The sequence below is a fragment of the Dromiciops gliroides genome, chromosome 1 (genome assembly GCF_019393635.1).
Source record: "Dromiciops gliroides isolate mDroGli1 chromosome 1, mDroGli1.pri, whole genome shotgun sequence".
Taxonomy (NCBI): Eukaryota; Metazoa; Chordata; class Mammalia; order Microbiotheria; family Microbiotheriidae; genus Dromiciops; species Dromiciops gliroides.
This window is the reverse complement of record NC_057861.1, coordinates 651,215,322-651,236,793: the sequence shown is the minus strand read 5'-3', so window position 1 is coordinate 651,236,793 and position 21,472 is coordinate 651,215,322. Positions and strand designations below refer to the sequence as shown.

The following is a 21,472-nucleotide window of genomic DNA, read 5'->3' as shown; positions in this document are numbered from 1 at the left end:
TTGTCTTGGTGATTTTCCTTTGTCAAGATGACTGGAATTATCTGAGAAGTCTAAAAAGGCATATCGCGTAAAGAGGGAGAAATCCCTTCTCAAGTGTGCTTAAAAAACTCTGACACTTTAATATTGAAGCCCCTGAAGACTTTGGAATATGTACAATAAAGCATTGTAGGAAGAAACCTTCACCTGTTAAGAAATAAAGGAGGTGGGGTACATCCTACCTTTATCAATTTTATAAAGACATGAAATTTCTTTGTTCTTCAGGTTTAATTTTTTTTTTAGTGGGATAATGAAATACTTCATAGTGATTGCTGCCCACCTTTAAATCTTTAAGTTAATACTTTCCTCTGAAGAGGAAACTTTTGGACAAGCATGACTTAAGCTTCTTGAGGGCAAAGACTTTTTGTTTGTTTGGTTTTGCTTTTTTTCTTTTGCCTTCCTGTTCCTAGCCCTATAGTTCCATGTTGTGGGTACTTATTACATACGTATGTCATATTGACTTCCTGGCACTGAAAAGACATAGGCGAGGATAACATCTTGCATTTTTCTTGCATTGTGCCTACCACAGTTTTAGTAGGTAATCAATAAATGGTAGTTGATTGATTGGATGATTGTTTCTGCTAGCAATTAACAGTATATCCTTCACTTTAAAAAAAAATGTTGAATTCACTGATGACCCTCCCCTCCACCCGTGACTCACTGTGTTAGCATGGATCCTGTTGCCCTTGTTCCAGAAGCTAATCTTGGGCAACAAACAAGCTAATTTCTGACTAACATAAGAATCAAAAGTTAACACAATCATGATGTCCCTCCCACCCCTTTTAACTTTTCCTTTTCCTGCAGAGGCAGCTAGGTGACTCTGTGTATAAATAGAATATTGTGTCTGGAGACAGGAAGACCCAAGTTCAAATTCAGCCTCAAGAAACTTGCTAAACTATATGACCCTGTCTAACTCACTTAATCTATGTCTGCCTCGGTTCCCTTATTTGTGAAATGATTATAGCAGTATTAACCATCTCTCATGGTTGTTGTGAGGACCAAATGAATAATGTTTGTAAAGCACTTTGTAAACCTTAAAGTGCCATATAAATACTATCTGTTATTGTTATTCTTCTTCTCTCTGAACAAGAATCCCCAAACCATTCATTTGAAATTTATTCCAAATGAGGGGATCACAAATGGCATAACTTTAATTAAATACTGTTCTTATTTCATGCAAAAATGTGCCAATTTATTTATCATTTTAGGAATCCTGATTTGTATAATCATAAGGGTGCTGCATATTTTAAAATGGAAATTCAGAAGTTGAACATTCCATGCACATACACCATGTTCTTATATTTCAAAAATTCTTTAAAATACTTCCTTGATCACAAGAAATATAACTGTTATATTGTTTTAAGCAGTTTCTGTATTTTAATTTATTAGCTTTGAAAGTATACATTTTGATGATATATTATTTAAGATAGTTAAATATTTTTTAAACTCTATTATCTATAATTTGCATAAATTTAACCTCATAAACAGTGACATGAATTAGATTAGTCAACATTTGCTTCTTTATTTTCATCTATTCGTATCTTACATCTTTCAATAGCGGGGAAGCAAGGCAAGGCCTGATGACAAAAAGAAATAAGGCAATTCCTCTTGTTAATCTTTCTTCCCTGGAATATTTTCCTCTTGGGACCAGATCCTATCCTTTCTGTGAGACCTCTGTTATTATATTCTCATTGTAAAAGCTCCATAGATCCGCCCCCCCCACCCCAATACACAGATACAGACATACACACACACACACACACACACACACACACACACACAGAGTCTATACCGATTCTCTGTGGGTACTAACGGATTAAAATGATACAAGTAAAGTCCTCTGCCTCTGTTCTTCAATTCAATTCAGTTTGATTTTATTTGATTCAGTTGAATCCAACAAGCCTGTATTGTAGTTGAGAAATATTTCAGAATCTCATTGTTCTAATGCCTAAAAGAAAAAGGATCCCTAATTTGCGATATTGTCTGATTTACATTCCGTTCTTTTGATTCAGATCAGTGGTTCTTTTCCCATCTAATCCTCTTTTCTTGGAAACTTTGCAATAATCTCTAGGAGTCTACAACCCAACATATTTATCACAGAGCTCATCTCCCCCCCCTTCCCATTCCCCCCCTCTTCCAAACTAGAAGCAGCAAGGTGGTTAGGGCACTAAACTCAGAGTCGGGAAGAGTTGATTTCTAATTTTGCCTCAGATACTTACTAGCTGTGTGATTCCAGGAAAGCTGTTTCACCTCTCTGTGCCTCAGTTTCCTCATGTATATAATTGGGTGGGGGAGGGGGGCAGATGTACTTGATGGCTTCTAATGTCCCCTCTAGGTCTAAACTTTTGACCCTATGACCCAAGACTATTTATGTCAAAGGCACTGCCACCATCCTCCAGTCACCCCAAACATCTACAATTATTCTTGACTTGACCCCTCTGTCTAAACAGCTGCAAAATATTTTCATGTTTATCTCCACATCTCTTTTTTTTTTTTAGTGAGGCAATTGGGGTTAATTGACTTGCCCAGGGTCACACAGCTAGTAAGTGTCAAGTGTCTGAGGTCTGATTTGCACTCAGGTCCTCCTGACTCCAGGGCCGGAGCTTTATCCACTGCGACACCTAGCCACCCCTATCTCCACATCTCTTGTGTCTGTCTCTTTTTCTTTACTCACAAGCTACCATCTTGGTTCAGGTAGTAAACTAATCCTAACTCTATCTCCTCTTACCTGAACTATTTCATTAGCCCCCTAATTAGTCTCTCTCCTATCCAGTTCTTCTTCCACACAATGCCAACATGATTTTTCCTAAATTGCAATCTCCAATTTATCATCTGCACATCTTGTTTGCATATAGTTTCTTGCAAGTTGTCTCTTCCATTCAACTGTCAAACTGGAGAGCAGATACTGTCTTTTGCCTTTCTTCATACCCCCAGAACTTACTTAGCACAGTGTCTGGCACATACTGGGTGCTTAATAAATGCCCATTGACTGACTGAATGGCAATATTATTTCCCTATTTAATAAACTCCAGTGTTTATCTACTTCCTCTAGGATAAAATATAGACTCCTCCATTTGGTATTGAAAGCTTTCTGGTTCCAGCCTTGTTACATCATCATCCCCCCCCCCCCCACTCATGTACACTATGGTCAAGCTTAACTGTCTCTTTCAACTCTACCTCACACATGGCATTACATCTCCCTACTCAGAAAACACTCCCTTCTCACCTCTGCCTCAGAATCCCCAGATATTTGGAATTGGAAGGATACAAGCAAAGGCCGGATGATAATTTGTTATAAATTGGGTAGGGTTTGAACTACACAGTCTTTAAGGTCCCTCACAACTCCAAAAGCACTATGGTTCCAATACAGTAAACTATCATTAATTTGGACTGAACTACTTTGGGAGTTCTGACCCTTCAGAAAGGACGGGGCTTATGAATAATGTAGACAAGATTGGAAAAGGGTTTTTTTACAGAGTTAAGAGGTCAGTGCATTTTAAAGTATTTTAGAAGTACCTTTAATTACAAAATAAGCTAAGTTGGAAGGTGATATGCTAACTAACACTTTTGAAAATAGGATTTCTGCTAAGAAATACTTGGTTGATATAGTTCCAGGTTTTGTAGGTAGAAGTAAGCAGCAGAGTATATTCCTTTTCAGCTTTTTGTAACTCATTTCACTGGTTTATATAGGCTGTCTTCCCAGTTAGCCTGATTTAATTAAATTGTCATAGATTTTCAGATTTCAATTAGCCGGATATGCCTGAGAATTGATGTGGAAATCTACTCCTTCCACATTGTGTAGTGCTATAAGGTACCACAAAGACGGACATGTATCAAATCAAGGCAACCAGCATATTATTGCCAGGAATATTGGTAGAAAAAGGATGGTGCTAACATAACAGAATGCTAGGGGTAGTATATATTAATAGCTGACATTTATTTGGTGTTTTAAGTTTGGAAACCAGTTTTATATACTTTATCTCATCTAAGATGTACCACAACCCCATGAATCAAGTATTATCTCTGTTTTACAGGTGAGGAAGCTGAGGGAGAGAAGAGTTAAATAACTTACCAAGAGTAAGACAACTAGTAGCATTGGAGTGTGATACGAACCCTAATCAGTCCTCACACTGTCTGGTGCCCTTTCTAGTACATTAACATGTACTAGTAGTAGTAGTAGTAGTAGTAGGCTGTGTGTTGTATCTACCCCATGAGGAGTAGCTGGAGTGTCCTAAATATTTTATATATATATATATATATATATATATATATATATATATATATATATATATATATATAAACATAAGTATTATGTTATAATCCAAGTAAGTATTATGTTATAATCCAAGTAGAGTCTGCAATCTTTACTAGTTATCTGTCTGTGGGCAATCATTTGATCTCTCTGAGCTTCTTCTCTTATCTATGCAATGGGGTTATTACGCACTTGTACTACTGACTTTAATCACAGGGTGTCAAGTTAGGAGGACACTTAGAAGGACATGTGGTCAGTAGTCACAGATGTTGAGCAGAATGGGACCTTAGAGACCATCTAGACCGATCCCTTCATTTTACAAATGGAGGCCAAGGTCATAGAGGAAGGAAGTGACAGAGGACAGATTTGAATCCAGGTCCTCCAACTCCAAATCCAATATTCTTTTTGCTGAATCCACTCACAGGGTTATTGTGAAGAAATGACTTAGAAATGTGAGTTATGGGGCAGCTAGATGGTGCAGTGGTAAAGCACCAGCCCTGGATTCAGGAGGACCTGAGTTCAAATCCGACCTCAGACACTTGACACTTACTAGCTGTGTGACTCTGGGCAAGTCACTTAACCCCCATTGCCTCACCAAAACAAACAAAAAAAAAATAAAAAAAAAAATAAATGTGAGTTATGTTTTCACCCACTAGACCAGAGCTATATAATCGGTGGTGAAATGGTGTGGCCCCTGGGATAATTGCTGTGTGTCATTCCATCACTCAATACCACATCTACTTCCTTCCCTCCCTCCTTTCCTGCTTCTCTATCTCTCCTGCTACTCCCTTTAGTTCTCTTTTCTCCCTACTTGAACTAGAAAGAATCTTGGGTATCATTTACTCTAACATTCTTATTTTACAGAGGAGGAAACTGAAGCAAGAGAGGCAGCAGGGTACAGTGGAAAGTGTGCTGGACTTTTTGTTGTAGCAAAGAACTAGAAATCAAGGGGAAGGGTATTTGGTTGAATGGCTGGACACAATATGGTATATAAATGTAGTGTCATGTTATTACCCTATAAGAAATGACAAAGTCGAATCTTAGAAACTTAGGAAGATTTATACAACTGATAGAGAAGGAAGTGAGCAGAATCAGGGCAATTTGTATAATAACTACATCAGTATAAAGAAAACTTCAAAAGACAAGAGAATAATATACTCATCAAGTGCAACTTCAAAAGACTAATAATGAATCATGCTACATATCTCAAAGTGCATAATGAGATACATTTTCAAATATGACACGAAATTATTTTGCTGGGCCAAGTGTACTGGGCAGAGGAGATCACATTTGGGAGGGAGAAGAGTACTAGGAATTGTGATTCAGAGAGAGAGAGAGAGAGAGAGAGGGAGAGATTGAAGAAAAAGAGTCACCAAAGGATTTTTTTTTTAAGTAGAAAGAATAGAAGCACAGGAAGTTAAGAAGAGACATGGACAATTAGGACAGCTTGGAAACTAAAATGTTGAATTTATTATATAATTAAAAAAGCTGCAATTACATACAGTGTTTTTTTAATATAATGCTCATGCTATAATGGATAGAGTGCTAGACTTAGAGTCAGGAAGACATGGGTCCTGCCTCTACCATTTGCTAGCTATGTGACCATGGGATTAGTCACTGACCTTTTCAGGGCCTCAGTTTCCTCATTTATAAAATGGGAAAAATAATGTCTTTAGTAGCTATCTCACAAGGCTATTGTGAGACTTGCATGAGTTAATAGATGTAAAGTGCTCCATGAAGTTTAAGGCAATATGTAAACTTTATTATTACCACAACACCATGCTGCCTCTCTTTATCCTCCCTCTTTTCTTCACCTTTGCCTAAGTGGTAGCCTCTTTGTGTCAACGATTGCTACTGGCAGTCATTGCTTACTTCCATTGGTCATCCCTAGGACTAAAAAGGTTGTTGACTAGTACCACTTTGAGAGTGGTAAAAATGTCTAACCTTTATGTCCTGTGAAAAGCTATGAGTAACTTTCATCTATAGTGTATATCACTTGTGGTTGAATACCTATGAGCATTAATATCAGGTAAGATTGCATACCTGAAGATAAGTCATTCAAAAAGCAAAATGAATGAATGAATGACAACTTGTTATTTAGTACTTGGCCCAGAATTTATGAATATCATTATTTATGGATTTATATTATTGACTTATGAATCTATTATTCCCAAAATTGAGAATCTAAAAAGTTGAGTTGTAAAAGTAGAAAAAAAAGTGTCATGTTAAATCTTTTTAGGGAGAAATTGATTAGTTCTGCTTTCAAATTTGTATTAAAACTTGATCTTAAAATATTAGATATTTTTGGGGTAGCTAGGTGGCACAGTGGATAAAGCACCGACCCTGGATTCAGGAGTACCTGAGTTCAAATCCGGCCTCAGACACTTGACACTTACTAGTTGTGTGACCCTGGGCAAGTCACTTAACCCCCATTGCCTTGCAAAAACAAGCAAAACAAACCCCAAATAAATTTTTAAAAAAGGTTGCTTTGATATATAGCCTAAAAAAATATATTAGATATTTTGTAGTGGTTTGAAGAATAGCATTTTAATAGAAGCTCTGTTATTTCTTAATATGTAAACTTGAGCAAGTTACCTTCTCAAGGCCTCAGTTCCTTATCTGTAAAATTAATGGATTGAGCTTTAGGATCTCAAAGGCTCTTCAAGCTTTTGACATTCTATGAGTCTATAATTTTTCTTTTGAGCTCTCAGGCTACCACGGGTTGAGTTTTACTCCCCTGCTATCGAACTAAAGACTAGCATGTTTAGAAGTTACTGAGAGAATCCTCTCAACTTGAACATATGGTATTGAAGAAGGATGAGAAATGGGGTGAGAGTTTTGGCCACGTCTTGTAAAGTAATGACCACCTCTCTGGCCACCTCTTCTCTACAGCTTTAGGGAATGTTTTGTTCTGCCCTGCAGAGCTGTAGCTAGAAAACAGACTTGAATTATGCATTTTTGGAGCAGTGGCCAAAACGGACTATAATAAATTTTGAGGTACAACACTTCTTTCCTTTTTTCTCTTAATATTTATAAAATTGCTTTTAAAAGCTGCGGTCTTTAAAATTAAGAATAGGTGAAAAGGAAGCTCAGTTATTAGTTCTTCGGTGTATGTCTTTGATCCAGTTGAAGAGCATTGATCTAGGACAGTAAGACGTGGACAGGACAAAAATATAAAAACAGATTATATTTTTCTTCAGAGTAGTTTTAAACTGTCTTAGATTAGGTACACACACATCATTTGAAGGTCTTCAGGTATTATATGAAAAATAATCTTTAATGGCTTGAATCAAATGAAAAGTGTCTTAAAAACTATCTAAAACATACCTACCATCTTTTAGAACTATTCAAAAACAACATTTTTATTCCTGAACAAAAAGTAATTGTTTTAAAAAGTATGTTAATGTAAAAAGACTCACATTGGATCATTGAACAGCAGAAGTGCTTATGTGCTGGGAGGCACCATATGTTTTGGCTTGTACCTGAGGAATGCACATTTCTCACAGATGCATATGCCCTGTCCTCAGCTATTCTGGTACAACAAATGATTGATAGAGATTGAGTTATTGTAACAGAACCTTGTTATGGGATCAGTGTCTCCTACTTTGAAAATAAATGACTCAGCCAGTCTGAAACATTTATTTTCCCTAAATGACTAGGGATGTAGCAATAGGAGACCATTATCCTGTGACAATATTCTGTTTCATTGACATTATCTCTTAAATGTAATGGGTCCATTACTAAATAGAGGTTTTGTTGCTGATCAATTTCACATGATTTCCAGAACCATTAGGATAATAAATATACCATCGCAGTAATGTCTTTGACAGCATATTCTTTTTTCTTTCATTTACATTTGTGAGAAGGAAAATATAGATTTAAGGCAAGCTCAAACATGACAATTTATACCTTTCCTTGGCTGCTTTTATTCATGAAAGGAAACTGCATATTATATACATAACCATATTTCTATTGAGCTACTGAACTGATGACCTTCAATTTTTCTTTATTTTTCATCTACCACACTAACTGTATCAAATCATAACTGTTCCCAGATAGTTTCTTTCAACCTCAGTATAATGCTTTTATTTGATAACAGTTTCAGAGCCTTTCACACTTTCCTGGAAATCGACTAGAGCAACACATCAGTTAAATCACCCCTAATCTACCCTTAGAACAGAGAAGAATAACATTAGTAACAAAAGAAAACTTCAGTTGTCTAAGAGCATAAATGTCTCTAAATGTACGGCTTTTCCCCAAATGTTCTCCTCGAAAAACTCATCTATAATCTTGTTAAATTAGAACCCTTCCAGTATCTTTCTGACTTTTACAGTTAAGGTTACTGTATTGATTTTATTTTATAGTGCAAGACTCTTGAGTCCTCTGCACTAATAAGCCACCATAGCCAGGAGGTTTTCCCTGGAGGCGTGTTGAATCTCAGTAATTTACCTATGCCAATATTTAATAAGTGACTACAAGATACTCCAAATCCAGCATTGTTGTTTGGTACTCCCCCCCCCCCTTCAAATTAGGTTTTCTGACAGTACTCAAGACACTTTATCATTGTCAATCTGCTGAAATGAAATCACTTAATGGACAAAGGCATCTTTAAGTGTTTTTTAAAAAGCGTATTCATCTATTCAGTATTCATTCTCTTAGCACTGTTCTTTACTCTTCAAAGGATTTTTACTTCTTGGTAAGGTGTTATTGTGAGCTTCAAAGGGGTTTGGGCTTTATCTTTGTTCAATGGAGGTGTAGCCTAGAGACCTTTTTTTATAGAGAAGGATGTGATAAATGGAGACTTGTACTAACATGCTACTGTGCTAGAGTTTGGCTAACTATTGAAAACACCCCCTTCCCCCCCATACACACATACACACAATCCTGATTTATACAACTGCTTTAATGCTTTTGGTTGCTGAAAAGCATACTAATGTACTCAAATAGTAGCCAAGATAAAACATCATGGTGCTTAAAGTAAGAACTCTTACTAGTCTCTCTGCCCCCCCCATTACTATATTTTGTTTTATAGAAACGAATTAGTTTACAGAGAAAGAATATTGGAGAAATGCCTGCAAAATGGTCTCACCTCATCTCTATGACGAACTTCTTATTTTCCTAAAGTTATTTTAGGGTAGATTAAATATAAATTTATAGGAAAAGATATTTTAAAAATATGGCAGCTAATTATTTTTTAATCATCTGGAATTATCTTCAAACGACTGTTAAGGGATTAAGACCATATGTCCTGTCATAACATTCAAGGACTTGTTGTTAACTTGGGGTGTGCAAGGTGCTTACACACATCATTTGTCATAAATCAGAAAATCAAAGGATAATAGAACTTAAGAGCTAGAAGAGACCCTAGCAAAATCCTCTTTCCTTTCCTTAAGATTTAAAAAAAAATCTTAAAGCCTTTGATTTGAATCAACTAAATTGTGGAAGTTATATTTTAACCAGAAATTACTGATAACAAATCCAAGTGGCCACAAAATGTTGAAAGATCTAGGGAGAGGCCTAAGTATGTTGGATAAATTTTTAAAAAATAGGATTTATTGGAAGGACATAGACAAAAATACAGGCTGAGAAAGCATAGATGGACTTTAATTAGTACCCTTGAAGGGAATACCCACATTAATGAGATATCAAACCCAATGAAATATTAAAAAGGCATATTTAAGTAGTTTCATTTAAATTCTTGAATTCTTAAAAATCCAGTGTTCAATATTTATTCAACAAACATGTATTAAGCAACTGCTTTGCACAAGACACTAAATGTTCTAAAATAGAAACAAAGATAAAAAGATAAATCAACATTTCTCTAGTATGTTGTAAAATTTATTCTTGAACCATTATGGAAATGGCCTTAGATGGCTTCTGAGATCACTTCCAGTTTGGAAGCTCTGGGATTCTTTAATAATCCCTGTCCTTGAAGAGTTTACAATCTAATGGGTGAACCCAATGGGTAAATAAATATAATAGAAGCTGAACTCTGGTTCAGCCTCCTTATACTCACTATTTATCTTTCCATTTCTACCTACACAATTTCCCAAATGGGACACAGTTTGAATTTCTACTTCTATTCAGTTCTAGGTCTAGCTCATTCATCTATCTATAATATCTGCCCATGGTATATGTATGGATAAACTAACTCAATGGTGTACCCACCCACTATACATGACAATTTTGGAAGATAAATATATTCTTCATACATTTAGTTTTTCCTGAATAGATTGTTAGGTCATTATCTGTTCAGTGACCTTTAATTTCCTTGTGGAAACTCAGTAACATTCTAGTGTTTGATATAAATTTTGGTTGCATATGGTGTTATGGACATAAAATTAATTGTAACATTAACAAATTTGGAGCATGGCTTTTGAGATAGATTTGTAAAGGATTACTTAAGAGATTCAGTAAGAAAATCTATAGACTGATCCTTTTCATCATTGAAATTGGGCCTCTTTGCCACAGTAAGGCTTAGGAAATCATATAGGGGGATAAAGCTATTCAGTTTTATTTACATTCTTTGATTTACCTGTGTGAGAATCAGAGTGCCACCCCCTGCTGAGAAAGACATTGTGAGAACCAGACCCAAGCCCCCTGGAAAAAAACAAAAACAAAAACAAAAAAACAAGTGACTAGTATCCAGAAGCTACATCTATTCATAGACTGCCTGTAAGTCATGTCAATCAATGGACCAGCCAATTATCTTGGAGCTGTGTGTGGGAACCGCCCCTCTTCTGGTCCGCAGGAAGTTTACGCTGGAACGCAGGGAGGGTTGGCCTTTTTTTGTTCAGAACCCGAATGTGGCAGGAGAAGCAGGCAGGGTAGAGGGATCTGACTAAACTCTCTCTTCCCTTTCCCCATTACACAGTGGCCACTTGTTCCCTAGTGATAGTATAGGTATATGACCTGGGATAGAAATTTCTAAATTCTGTCCTACAATTACCAGATATTTATATTCCGTATCTACTCAGATTCCTTTCAAGCATCATTCATCTTCTATGCAAGGAATTTGTTTTTCCCACCCTTCTGTCCCCACCCCTCAGATATCCCAGATGAACTAGAGTTCTTTCTACACTACCAAAATCCCTTATGATGGCTGACAAGCCCGAAAGGAAGCTTATTTTTTTTTCTGAAAGGAGGGCAGAGAAACACCAGAGGATGTTTGGGTGAGAGCTGAACAACAGCCTATCATAGATGTTCAACATGTAATAATAACTGGCATTCATAGAGTGTCTTAAAAGGGTTGTTGCACACTTTACATACATCATCTTATTTGATCTCACAACAACCCTTTGAGGTAGATGTCACAGCTATTATCCAACCAATCCAGAAGCATTTATTAACCATCTACTGTGTGTGTCAGGCACTGAAACAGTCCTTGTCATTAAGGAACTTACATTGTAGCATTCTCTATTATTATTCCCATTTTACAGTTGAGGAAACTGAGACTAAGAAAGGGCAAGTGACTTGGCCAGGGCCATACAGCTAGTAAATGTCTAAGGTAGTATTTGAACCCAGGACTACCTGACTCCAAGTTTAGGGTTCTCTCATCTCCTAGGCAGCAGCAGGATGCCTTATATCTAAGATGTTATTTAAAAAACCCAATAACTATGCATGCAGAGTTGTAAAGAAATAAAAAGAAATAGAAATTCCTCTAGGTTTATGATGTAGAGAAATATAGCAATCTAAATGAGAAATAAAAATGTAGACTAATAAATATTAAACTACAAATCTGGTTAGATCCGATTTATTGGATTATTACCAGTCATTGCTTCCATCCATGTAAGTGTCCCTTCTCTGGTGTTCATGTTCAAACTCTTCACACCAGAGGTGCAGTGTTAACAGGAGTTTCCCTACTGTTTTCTTCACACCTTAAGTTCCTCCTGCTACAAAAACAGGAGACTGGCAAATGCTTAGCAGCTGTGATAATGTAAAAAACAAAGTAAAAGGTTTTTAACAAAGCTTGAGAAGAATTATTTTAGATGTCAAGCCCTTGATAAACTGAAGAATCTGATTTAAGCACAAGAAAATCAAGTAACTATTTTCTCAGCTGAGTTTTTGTGAAGCTAATAACTGATGATGCATATACATGATATCCAATTAGAACTCTTTAAAAACCCATCTGTCTTGTAAAAAAGGAATAGCCAGTGTCTTAAAGATTTAGAAGAGAAACTGAATTCGATTTTAAAAAGGCTAAGTGATGCTTGAGGACTTGTTACCTAGGTAGAAATATTTTATTCCATAAATTAGAAATAAAATATTTTTTAAAAAAATGTATTTTAAAGCACAGTAATCAAAAAGGCAATAGATTTTAATTTAGCCAGTGTTTTGGCATTCTTAAAATAGCTTCCTGACATCCAAGAAATTCTTATGTTATTACATAATTGACTGAAGTAGTTGAAAGTTCTGTGTCATTATAGAAAAGAACAAGATTCAAATATGTGTATCTATCCATAAAGGTATATAATCATTTATGTGTATAAAGAGCTAGGTCTATACACCCATTTTCTAGAATAGGGAATGTGGAGATTATAGAATCCTATTTTAATCCTTAAGTATATTAGAAAAGCTCACATATTGCTGGGCTGCCTATGAAAGTGGAACAGGTGTCCAGGACAGGCAGGTGTTAAGGTGGATGTTTGAACTTGCCCTAGATCACTAGTTGACTCCAGTGAAGTTCTCCTAACAGGTGGCTAGCTGATTGGCATGCCATGTGACATTTATCCAGGGAGCTACTTGGATGACAGGCTGCTACAGACAGAGGAAGAGGGTCTTTGCTTTGATGAGGAAATTGCCCAAACTCATGTCTCATTAGTGTTTCCTAAGGTTCTTTGGAAGTGAACAACAGTTTAATTAAGGGCTGACGTAAACACGTTTCTGCACACTTTCCCTGCAGCATTTTATCACATTAGAATTGATCAAAATTGTTGCCTTGGGCTGACTTGAACAGATATACATCTGGAGCACCATTTGTGCAAGCTGCCGTCGAGTAGACTACATAGGCTGGGTTTCACAGTGCCTCTTTTCACATTCTGCCTTTCTTTGTAGACGAGTTTACCTTATTGGGAAAGAAGTTGATCTATTTATTTAAACCTTTTTCCCCTGCTTTGACGTGATGCTTTAAAATACATGACACACCATGGCTTATTCTAAGTATGGTTATGAAGTATGAAAATAATGACAGGATTTTAAATGAAAATAGTGAGCTATTATGGTAACTCCTCAGTTTTTTGTAAGACATATTAAGGGAAGATTTGAACAAATGGATGAGTCAAAACTCGATATGTCAGAAGCCCAGGTAAAATGTGCCTTGTAGGTTAACCCTTTGTGTATTTGACTTATGGAAAGAAAAGAATGTGAGCTACATGTCATCTTTACTATATGGTTTATAAAAGCAAGAGCTAATCACCTAATTAGAAATCCACATATAGGAGTAAGCGCTACTAATAAACCCCATCACTTGCAAGTTTTTGTCACTTTTTCTTGTTTTCTGAATATTCTTCCTTTTTTTTATTGTCCCTCTCCAATAGCAAAATGTGCCCTATAAACCTACCTTCATTTCCTTCTTCTTTACTAATTTCTCTTCCTTTTCTCACTTCCTCCTTGTCTTCAGGTTATTTAAAAATTTCTTTCCATTCTCTCCCTTGGGGTCTATCTTTTCTCAACCTCCAATTTGTTCAAACTTCCATGGACTTTGGGAATCCAAAGTCTATATGAGGTAGATCATCAGTAAACATTTTTTGAGGGAGTACTTTATAAAAGGGCAGCTAAGTAGCACACTGGATGAAGTGCTGAATCAGGAGTCTAGAGGCCATGAGTTCAAATCCAACCTTAGAGACTTAATAGCTGTGTGACTCTGGGAAAATCACTTAACTCTGTTTGCCATAGTTTCCTCATCTGTAAAATGAGCTGGAGAAGGAAGTGGCAAACCACTCAAGTATCCTTGCCAAGAAAACCCAAATGGGGTCATGCAGTTCTGGACGTGACTGAAACTCAACAACAACAATACTATACACACACACACACACACACACACACACACACACACACAAAGAAATTCATTCTGTCCTCAACTAGCATGAGTTGACAGAGAACCAATCTGCATAAGTATGTATGCACCCATGTAAAAAACTGAAAAACATATGAAGCTATATAACAACAAATAATACTTTATGTCGTATGAACTGAGTATATAAAAGTGTTGTCAAGTAAACTAGCATTTAAGTGTTTACTTTATGCCAGGCACTGTGCTAAGCTGAGTCAAATGGCAAGGGGGTGGGGTCTATCTTTGAAGATTCCTCATACAAAGGATAAGTTTTTAGGTAAATTTTCAAGGTGTTGAGACACCATTCTAATCAGAAGGTATGGAATGTGTGAAATAACGAAGGCAGGACAGTTTGATTAAGGAGATTATAAGTAAATTATCTGAGCTAGGAGGTATAGAAATAATGGTAAATGATATTTAATGACAAATATCTGATATAATAGGTAACAGAGAATCTGTATTTTGGGGGACTAGGGCCTGATGCGGTCATAATGATGTTCAGAAAAGATTATTCTAGAAACTTTGAGATAGATTAGAATAAAATGATTGGGAAGCAAGAGGTGCAGAAAAAGGCTGTTGCAGCAATCCAGGTATAAGGTGACTTAGAATAGGGTGCTTAATGAAGAAAAGGAAACAAGAAAGAAGGGAGCTACCTTCCAGACACTGCCATTTTCTATTCCTCTTTCATTGGCTCATGCTTAATTTCCAAATCAAATTTCTCATTTTGCTTTCAAGCCCCCACAACAATTTCTTTCCTCATAGAAATATCATACAAACTGTTCCTTGGCTCGTATAATCCTTTCTTTATTATATCATTCTACATTTTCTTTCCTGTTCCATCCCTCATCCTTGAGTGAGAACATAGTTTGAGAAAAATCTGCTTACCAGAAAACAAGACAACAAATAACTCCTTCTCTTATTGATACCCATACTTATATCCTTAGCATATGATTGCTATGAAAATAGAGAGCATGCCATAACGTAAAAGAAAATTATAATAAAAGTTACATTTTTTACTATTATACTGTGTTATTAAGTAATCCCCTATATCATTTAACTTGTCATTCTAAGATGTCTCAAATTCCAAACTTTACTTTATCCTGGTTCATTTAACGAGGCTGTATCTTTATAAGAAAATAAAATATAATTAAACTTGATAATACTATTACTTAGTTTCTTTTAAAGTGAATCCTGTAAAATCTGGACCTCAGTGAAGCTCACATACTCTTAATGAAAACTGCTAACTCTTTGCTAATCAAGAAGGGAAAACTCCTTTGTGATATTCATAACTTGTACAAATAGTTTTTGTTCGGTCTTTCTTGTTTTCTGCATCTGTAATTCCTGGGTGTATTTAGAACATGAAGGGACCATTAAATCAGTACATGCAAGAGAGAGAACAGAAAGAATAAATGAAGCTATCCTAATGACTTCATAAAGCTAATTATATAATTTTAGCAAAGAAAATGCCTAGGTAGCATCTCTAAAACTACATAATCATCTGTGTAACACGAACTTTTGCATGAACACCTATGGTTTGTGTGCCCCCTCCCCCCCCCTTTAAAGGAACTCGTTATTGTGGATTCAGCTGGTTGTAATGAAAGTCTTGAAATAATGAGCACAGTGGCACTGCCTTGATTTGGTTGATCTTCTCCAAAGATCACATCACCAGGTGCATTCATCCTAGGTGGGAAAGACCATTTGTATTGAATTGTTCTGAAATGATTTGCAGTTATAGTTTATAACTTATATGGCAGACATCTTAGGAACAGATTGACCATATGTTAATTTTATTTGAAACCTCATACTTGAACTCAAGCATAGTTGTAAAGGCAAAGCAATATAGCAGCAATAGAGAGCCATCAGAATCCTTTTCTGAAAGTCCATTTCAAATTAGGAATTCTAGTAGGGGTTAATTGAAACTGATTACAACAGCCATAAAAATGAGGCAGTTAGAATTGATGATTTAAAATATCTCATCACTTCCAGCTTTAGAGGTCTATGATTGTTTTGATTGTATATTGCATAGCAGTATGCCACCCTCAGTTTTAAAAATGTGTATGTTTTCAATATCTTTATTTCATTATGCATTAGTCATATATTCATTTTTAGCATTATTTAAGGTCTATTTACCGCAGTTAACCCTAATGTTAAAAGCTGTTTATACAAATTAAATATCTTTCACCATTTTTATAGGGATCCTAATGACAATATTTTAGTTGGCCATTTTATTCTTTTTTAACACTTATTTCTTATTTCTGGAGGCATATGGAATTAGTTCTCTGAATTTCTGTTTCAAAAGTTTGCTGTTTCTGACTAGTTCAACAGTGGTAATCAACTTAAATATATTAGTCAAAAACTATCACTGAGTGAACTTCTAGCTGATAATTTTGTTAAAAAATGATATCTGACTATCAAACAACTGTTAGATGATACAATAGCAGAGTGACAAAATACTGAAAGCAAATACTTCTTTTGTTAAGTGCTTTTATTAGGATGAAAGTTCCCTTCTTAATAGTTAGATATAAAGATATGAAACTATAGAACTTTGAAGCCATCTCTTCATTTTAAGAAGTTGATTTTTAAAGCATTCTCAAAAAAAAGATATGAGTGACATAGATTTTTATCAGTACCAGAAAGCTTTCCTAATTGATGCCCTTCCTTTTTTTTTTGGTGGGGCATTGAGGGTTAAGTGACTTGCCCAGGGTCACACAGCTAGTAAGTATCAAGTGTCTGAGGTCAGATTTGAACTCAGGTCTTCCGGAATCCAGGGCTGGTGCTTTACCCACTGTGCCACCTAGCTGCCCCCTTGATGTCCTTTTTTTTTTTGCAGGGCAATGAGGGTTAAGTGACTTGCCCAGGGTCACTCAGCTAGTAAGTGTGAAGTGTCTGAGACTGGATTTGAACTCAGGTTCTCCTGAATCCAGGGCTGTTGCTCTATCCACTGCACCACCTAGCTGCCCCCAATGTCCTTTTAATACTTTTTATTATTATTAATAATAATTATAATTATTATTTGGGGTGAGGCAGTTGGGGTTAAGTGACTTGCCCAAGGTCACACAGCTAGTAAGTGTCAAGTTTCTGATGTTGGATTTGAATTCAGGTCCTCCTGACTCTAGGGCCGGTGCTCTATCCACTGTGCCACCTAGCTGGCCTTTAATAATGTTTATATTTATCAACAACAACAACAAAAAAAAAACTATAGCAAAATCAGTATGTTGTATTCTTTTTAAGTTGGGATAGTGGTATCAGCGCTGTACTTGGAATCAGGAAAATTTTAATTAAAATCTTGCTTCAGACACTTTGGATGATTTGACCCTGTTTACCTTGTTCAACCCCAGGTTTCACAATCTTATAAAATAGGCAAAATGATTGAGACTACTTCACAGGGTTGTTGTGAAGAACAAATAAAATTATAAAGAGAATAAATAATATGTACCCTTTACCTATTGAAGTACTTCACAAATGTTAGCTCTTGTTGTTATCATATAAAATGTTAGATAAAAGGCATAACTGACCATTTAAGATACTGATTAATTCTCTCTTTTCCAACCTGAAAGATCCTTTATGACATCTGTATTCTGTTTGCCACTATTTTATAAACAGTGTGGTCTAGGGCCTAGAAAAGAAAGACTCCTTCAAACCATTTAAATTTAAATTAGTGGGGCATGTCTGGGCTAGGCTTTATTTGAGCTACAGAGAATCGATAAACAGAGTTCTGTGTCTTACCCAGAATGCCATAGTGGCCCCATTTTTTATAACCTTTCTGAGAAAAAGAAAGCATATTTAGCAAAAGAAGCCTTAAGTCATCTTCAGTGAGAAGTAAAAACTGCTATATAAACTTTAAAGGGGCAGGACGGCTGCTCAGATGAATCCAGGAGCACCTGTTTGCAAAGGATGATGGATAAGAGAAAAGTAGGATGTTAGACCAGAGCATGCTCTGGCACGTTCGTTTCTTGGCCATAGCCTAACATTGCCCAAACCGCTTTTCACCCTTGCAGATATGTCTTCTCCTCCTGCTATGAAGAAGCCTGAAAAGCCGTTGTTTAGCCCTACATCTCCGCAGGACTCTTCACCCAGATTAAGCACTTTCCCTCAGCACCACCATCCTGGGATCGCTGGAGTCGCACACAGTGGTGAGGCGTTGCCTAGAGAAGGTTTCTTGTTTGTGGAGCTTCTGACCCAAGTCCCTGGCAATGGAGCACAACTTGTAATCCCTACGACCTAGCTAAGGGGTCCCAATCCCATATATTTTATTGAGGGAAAGAGAAGGGTCATCAAGTAGGTTGTTGAGTTTGGAGTATTTTCAAAGGCGTTAAGTCACATAAACAGCATTTCTATGGGTGAAATTTGATGTTCATTTATCAAGATTTATCTGAGAGTGAAATGCTGTAAATTGGAGGATTCTATGCTCTGAACCAAAAACATTTTTTTTTCCTTTCTTGAGGGTTTTATTGCTCACAATATTCCTTTTTACCATTCTACTATGCTTCATAATGAATTATTATTAGATTGTAATGCTTATTAAGTCATTTATATGATGATTTGAGGCTTATAAATTAAAATAGAAAAAAAAAATCACTGTATCTACTTTGCCAAATCATCAGACTATTGATGATTACTTCTCAAAAATGGCAAAGAAATATGAGCAGTTAACAGTATGGCAAATATATATGTATATATGTGTGAATATGTACATATACATATTATATATGTGTCTTATTGTCTTGTTCATAGGATAATAAGATTTAGACTTAGAAAAGACCTTTTAGAGGTCATTTTACAGATGAGGAAACTGAATAGAGGGAAAATGTTTTCCCCAGGATCATAGAATTAGAAAGTCACACAGCTATCATTCAATACATATTATTTATAAACTCTTATCTTTAGATTTGGGTATGGTTATAAGCCTGAGAGAAATATTTTTATTTGATCATATATATATATATGTCTGTGTGTGAGTGTATATATACACACACACACACACATTTATGTACTTGTGCTGCTATAAATTTCTAGAGTAGGGGATAGTTCCTTATTTTTTTAGACCTTAATATAAAAGACAATCCAAGTCCAGGAATGAACTGCAACATTTTTCCCAAGGACTAGCCTAAATATGGAGAGTTATTACCAAGTTGATTACAGGTGATTTTTGTTTCTTTTGCCACAATAACTTTAAAAAAAAATTTTTTTTTGGTGAGGCAATTGGGGTTAAGTGATTTGCCCAGAGTCACATAGCTAGTAAGTGTTAAGTGTTTGAGGCCGAATTTGAACTCAGGTCCTCCTGAATCTAGGGCCGGTGCTCTATCCACTGTGGCACCTAGCTGCCCCTCACAATAACTTTTTTAAAAAGTTTTTATTTAAAGTTTTTATTTCCAAATTCTATCCCTCCCTCCTCTCCCCCCTCCCTAAGATGGTAAGCAATTAGATATTGATTATATATGCACAATTATGTAAAATGTTTCCATATTAGCCATTTCCACAATAACTTTTTTTTTGTGGGGGGGTGAGGCAATTGGGGTTAAGTGACTTGCCTAGGGTCACACAGCTAGTAAGTGTTAAGTGTCTGAGGCCGGATTTGAACTCAGGTCCTCCTGACTCCAAGGCCGGTGTTCTATCTACTGCACCACCTAGCTTCCCCTCCCACAATAACTTTTAAGAATTATCAACTAAGCTATGGAAAGGTTTGTATTCTGAGTTGGTAGAAGAACTAAACACCTATGAAATTACAGGTCCTTTGAAGTCGTGAGATTTACAATGTACTTTACAAATGTCAACATGCTACATTTAGTTTGTGGTATGTGTAAATCTACAAATTGATATCAAGTTGTCTTGTACTTTCTCCTATACTTAAAAAGAGAGAGAAAACTTACACTGCCTAAAATGGAGGAAATTATAGAAGAGAAATATATACTAGTCAGAAATTATATTTTATACATACACACATATTTACAGACACACGTGTATATGTATACACACATACATATATGTTGTGTGTGTGTGTGTGTGTGTGTGTGTGTGTGTGTGTGTGTATATATATATATGGGGGGGGTCCAGGCAATGCTAACACTAATAGATTTGTAGTAATTAATCAATAATACTAACAAAATTAAACATAAATCAAGAGGACTGGGACATAGTAAAGGTTTATCATTATCATGGCTTTGATTCTAGAATAATTTTCTCTTGGGTAGGTATTTTTAAAGATAAGAGGCATTGATAAATCTGTTCATGTATGTATTATACTAGTGCTTACTTGATACCACAAGTAACCATAGCCAGCGTTTATATAAAGCTTTCAAGTTTGCAAAACACTACAAATATCTTATTTTATCCTCACAGCAGCCCCAGGAAGATAGGTATTATTTTATTCATTCCCATTTTACATATGAAGAAAACAAGACAGACAGAAGTTAAGTGACTTTCTAGGGTCAAGTAGTTTAGTTAAGTAGTGTCTGGGGCTGAATTTGAACTCGGGTCTTCCTGACACCAGGTCCAATTTCGTATCCACTGTGCTAACTAGCTGTACCACCAATGGTATTGATGACTTTATTTATTGCAAGTCACCTTCTCTAACAAAACTTCTAAACCATCTGCTTATTACTACATGGTCTTTTAAAAATGCCACTGTGAAAAAACAAAACAAAACAAAACCAATCAACCCCTGGTGGTGGCTGGCCCTCTGGAGAAGAATCTCTTTGTGTTTAGCTGGTCATCAGATGTCAGGCATCCAATCCATTATCACAAATCTCATACTAGTAGCTCATGCAACTTGATGAGACCTTCTAGGGCTTGTATGGGGCTTTTTGAAAATCCAGGGGCAGCTTCCCTCTATAATAAATGTGTTTCTAATGAGATGAAAAATCTTTTCACCTTTTCTTTATATTAACTTTATTTCATCTCCTTAAGAGAACTTAAATAAGTTTTGTGTAAGAAAACAGTAACAGATATATTTCCTTTTGATTTGAGATCTTGTCTGGAAAATGACCTCAGATTGGGCCCAACTTGAACATAGTTGAGGAGGACAAGGACAGCCTCTCACCATACCTGCCCCACTAAATCTGACCAGATGTCTGCCTATTGTTAACCACACAGGGGAGCTGTTAAGAGAATGTGGTTGCTTAATAAAAGCACAT

The 21,472-nt window shown here is 36.1% G+C and overlaps 1 protein-coding gene across 8 annotated transcripts in view; it reads left to right on the top strand.

Annotated features, from left to right (window-relative positions):
• NFIB (nuclear factor I B) overlaps window positions 1–21,472 on the top strand; it is a 273,901-nt gene that overhangs the window by 201,505 nt on the left and 50,924 nt on the right. For all 8 annotated transcript variants that reach the window (XM_044002409.1, XM_044002389.1, XM_044002352.1 and 5 more), the window contains exon 7: window positions 18,338–18,472. In XM_044002409.1, the coding sequence (XP_043858344.1) occupies window positions 18,338–18,472 (135 nt within the window). The remainder of the gene's footprint in view (window positions 1–18,337; window positions 18,473–21,472) is intronic.